A 3,539-nucleotide genomic window follows, 5' to 3' on the forward strand; every position below is an offset into this window, starting at 1 on the left:
AAATAATTTTATGGTTGGGGGTCACCACAACATGAGGAACTGTATTAAGGGGTTGCGGCATTAGGAAGGCTGAGAACCACTGACGTAAAGCGCCCACCTGCTCGCTTGGTGGCTCCAGGCTGCAAATTATAGACGTTATGATTGTTGGTGCATATTCTTATTTCAATCATAGTTTAAACTAAAGGCATCCAATACACATCTTTCCAGGACAATATCTAATACATTGTCTTGGCTATAAGTTTGGTTCACTCCCTGTTGTCACTCCTGATGGGAGTCTTGTAGGCAGAGGGTCATGTGACTGACCCATGAATGAATGAATGAATGAATGAATGAACGAATACAGTGCTCACTTCTCGCCTTGGGAAAAAAAGACTGTGTCTCTTTGGGGGGATCAGAAACAGTGTCCCTAAGGGGTGACTGGGGAAAATGATGGTGGACCCCAGCCCTCCTGAACCTACCCCCACCTTCATGCTCTGCGCCACATGTATAGATGTTAGCGCAACAACACACAAGAGCCAATACATAAATCCTAGCTTTTCGCCCATGTTTCCGGAAACTGGTAGTCATCCAGAGAGTGAGCAAGAAGACATTCCCCGTGCTTGAGCTACATTTTTGGAAACCTCGTCCTTTCTGAGTGAGGAGGCCCGCGTGGGAGGCTGGCATTCGCGAGGACTTACTGTCTCCGTTGGTGAGTGCTCCGTTCTGTTCGCTGCTGGCAGGAGCGTCTGTGGCCAGGCTCGTAACTGACCGGCTGAGTATCTCCTTGTCCGAAGGCTGCAAGACAAACACGCCCCATTGAGCCAGGCTGCTCGGCAGAGGGGAACACCCGTGCCTTTCCCTACATGCTGAAACAGACATGACGAAAGCCCACATCCACCACCTGGGTTCAAACGAGTGGAATTAAACAAAATCGAGTTGCCCAGTTGTCCCAAGCACCTTTCAAGTGCAGAGAGGCACAGCTGGCTAGTGGCTCCCGGGTCAGACACATCCATCCTGGTGGGAAGTTTTGTAGGACACGGCTGTCCCTGCATCGTAAAGATGCTGGGCATCTTCCCACCTGGTGATCTACAGATAGGCCGCAGGTAGGTCGCGAGGGGTCAGTCCCCTCGGCTCAAGACGAGGAGGGGACCTGAAATCCCAGGGCTGCTCGTCAGAACTGACTCCCGCACGGGACAGCCTCATCTGTGTGCCACAGGAGCTGGGAAATGCTACCCTTCTTACGGGGCACCATGCCATGACAAACATAGGACAGCATCACCCGTGGTCACCTGAAGGGAAGAGATTTCCATCTATCCATCAGTGACAGATAATGTCATCTGAGACTGCTTCATAACTAGCCAAGTCTCTGCTTCAAGGGTCACAAAACAATCAGAAGTGAACAAGTAGATGTGCAAACCTGTCGTGTTCTCACACATGAATTCCGGGCACGTGGAGGGCAGAATGGCCTGGAAGGTTTCTCTGCGGGGTTCGAGTGTGTAGGTTACTACGTGGACTGAGATGCCAGGCTGAGCTGTCGCCACACGTGGTCAGAAAGTGGGTAGTGCATGCATTTCTTCAAACACTCAACTGGTCCCGTGGGGCCGCCCGAATCACCGCTAATAGGACCTGTCCCCATCCTTCTCACGGCCTGCGGGGCCCAGGGGGGCGCCCCGACCACGCTCCAGGTGCCCCATGGGAAGTGTTGACATAAAGAGCCCCAGAAGCTTGGCTCGCTGGCCTCAGACTCCCGACTCCTGAGGGACCCACATCGCAGTGACAGAGAGCAAACAGCTCGTGCTGCATCATGATCTGAAAGCGCATGGGAAGCCAGCTGTTCCAGCTCCTGTCTGACGGGGGCCCAGGAACTGGCGACGCAGATGCTCATGTCACAGAAGTGACGTTACACCTGGGCAGGCGTCAGGTGTAAGGGAGGAAGCCTCCCAGGTGGGACCATAACAGCATCACACGCGTTTCCAGCTGCATGACCATAACCTAGTAATGGGCTCTAACCACCATTCCTACTCTTAGCTTCTACGAGAGAATGCCCTTGGGAACCAGGCAACCAGAGACTGTGACAGGGGTGAGACAAAAGGCACAGGGGGTGGTGCCAAAACCCAGGACAGCTGCCGGTGCCCAGAGAGCAGAAGGAAAGGGACCCCCAGGGGCTCCCAGGAGGAGAGGGTCTCAGCCAGCCGGCCATGGGCATGAACCTGAGTGGAGAGAACAAGGCAGGACCAGGACAACCAGGCCGCTCCTCACCAGGGTGGACCTGAGATGCCCCTGGAGCTTGGCATACCCCATAAGACACCAAGGGCCACGGAAAACCCAGCAAGGCTATTGGGGGTCCCAGGCTCTGGTTAGCTCGATGGCCAGCTATTATGGGTCCAACTGTAGCCTCCCCAAATTCCTGTGTTGATGTCCTAGCCCCTAAAACCTTAGGATGTGACCTTATTTAAAAACAGGGTCGTTGCCAATGAAACCATTCAAGATGAGGTCACACGGGAGTGTTTACAAAAAGGGGACACTCAGACAGAGACAGACACACAATGAGGAAGAGACGCAGGGGAAACAGCCGGTGACAGGGAGGCACCTGGCATGCCAAAGAGGGCCAGCAGGAGAGAGGGGGACAGTCTCCCTCAGGGCCTCAGAGGCAGCCACCCCCGCCGGCACCTTGATCAGGGACTTCCAGCCTCCAGACGGGGAGACAGCACATCTGTTAGCTCCGTTTGTGGCCCTCGGTTATGAGAGTCCCAGCAAACCCATACAGCGAATTGACCAGCTGGAGCTGGGCAGAGGCCAAAAGGAGACATCCCTGCTGTGGGCTGGGCTCTCGGATCTTCCTGGCAGTGGCACGATGACACCATTTCAGATCCCCTCCTCACCAGCCTGGTTGACTGCACAGGCCGGCAGCCTCGGCGAGTCTGCGCCTACAGAAAGGACCCAGCCCAGGCAGCCAGGGGGCTCTGGCTGAGTTCCTTCCTGAAGGAAGTTGTAAGCTTGCAGGAGCACGCTGAGATCAGTGGCTGATGTTTGAACACACACACACACACACACACACACACACACACACACACACACGTGCGCACATGCAGACACATGCACATAATGCACGCAGAGACGTACACACATATGCAGACACGCGCGCACGCGCACACACGGGCTTACCACGTTCATCAGGTTCTCATGGTCCCCACTGTGTTTTCTTGGCTTCTTTTCTCTGAAACGGAAAATCAAACATCGCTGTAACATCAAATGTGCCATCTAAAAGCAAACACACACTCCCTTTTCCTATCCTAGTTTTTATCAACGTTCACAGCTCTTTGAAGAACCAAGTTTATTTTGCCAAGGAAGCAAACGCCAGACAGCTGCTGGTCACTCCTTGGCGGGCAGTAGGGTCTGAGGGGGTCCAGCCACCGGTCACCCAGCAGGGCCCGGTCACCGCCGGCCCTCCCATTCCTCCAGGAGTAGAAATTCCAAGAGGACTGAGGTAGGATCCTGAGTGGAAAATGATCATATCTAGAATACTGGCAGGAATGATGCCTTAAAAAAAAAAAAAAAAA

At 54.0% G+C, this 3,539-nt stretch overlaps 1 protein-coding gene across 2 annotated transcripts in view; it reads right to left on the reverse strand.

The window, feature by feature from the left end:
* PAG1 (phosphoprotein membrane anchor with glycosphingolipid microdomains 1) overlaps window positions 1–3,463 on the reverse strand; it is a 43,535-nt gene extending 40,072 nt beyond the window's left edge. For both annotated transcript variants that reach the window (XR_002125117.1, XM_019651970.1), the window contains exons 1-2: window positions 3,145–3,463; window positions 678–774 (exon numbers count right to left, since the gene is read on the reverse strand). Coding sequence is in view for 1 of the 2 variants with exons in the window: in XM_019651970.1 (XP_019507515.1) it covers window positions 678–774; window positions 3,145–3,240 (193 nt within the window). In the remaining variant the exon portion in view is untranslated. The remainder of the gene's footprint in view (window positions 1–677; window positions 775–3,144) is intronic.
* Window positions 3,464–3,539: the final 76 nt, after the last annotated feature.

This window comes from Hipposideros armiger, unplaced genomic scaffold (genome assembly GCF_001890085.2).
Source record: "Hipposideros armiger isolate ML-2016 unplaced genomic scaffold, ASM189008v1 scaffold_170, whole genome shotgun sequence".
Classification (NCBI taxonomy): domain Eukaryota; kingdom Metazoa; phylum Chordata; class Mammalia; order Chiroptera; family Hipposideridae; genus Hipposideros; species Hipposideros armiger.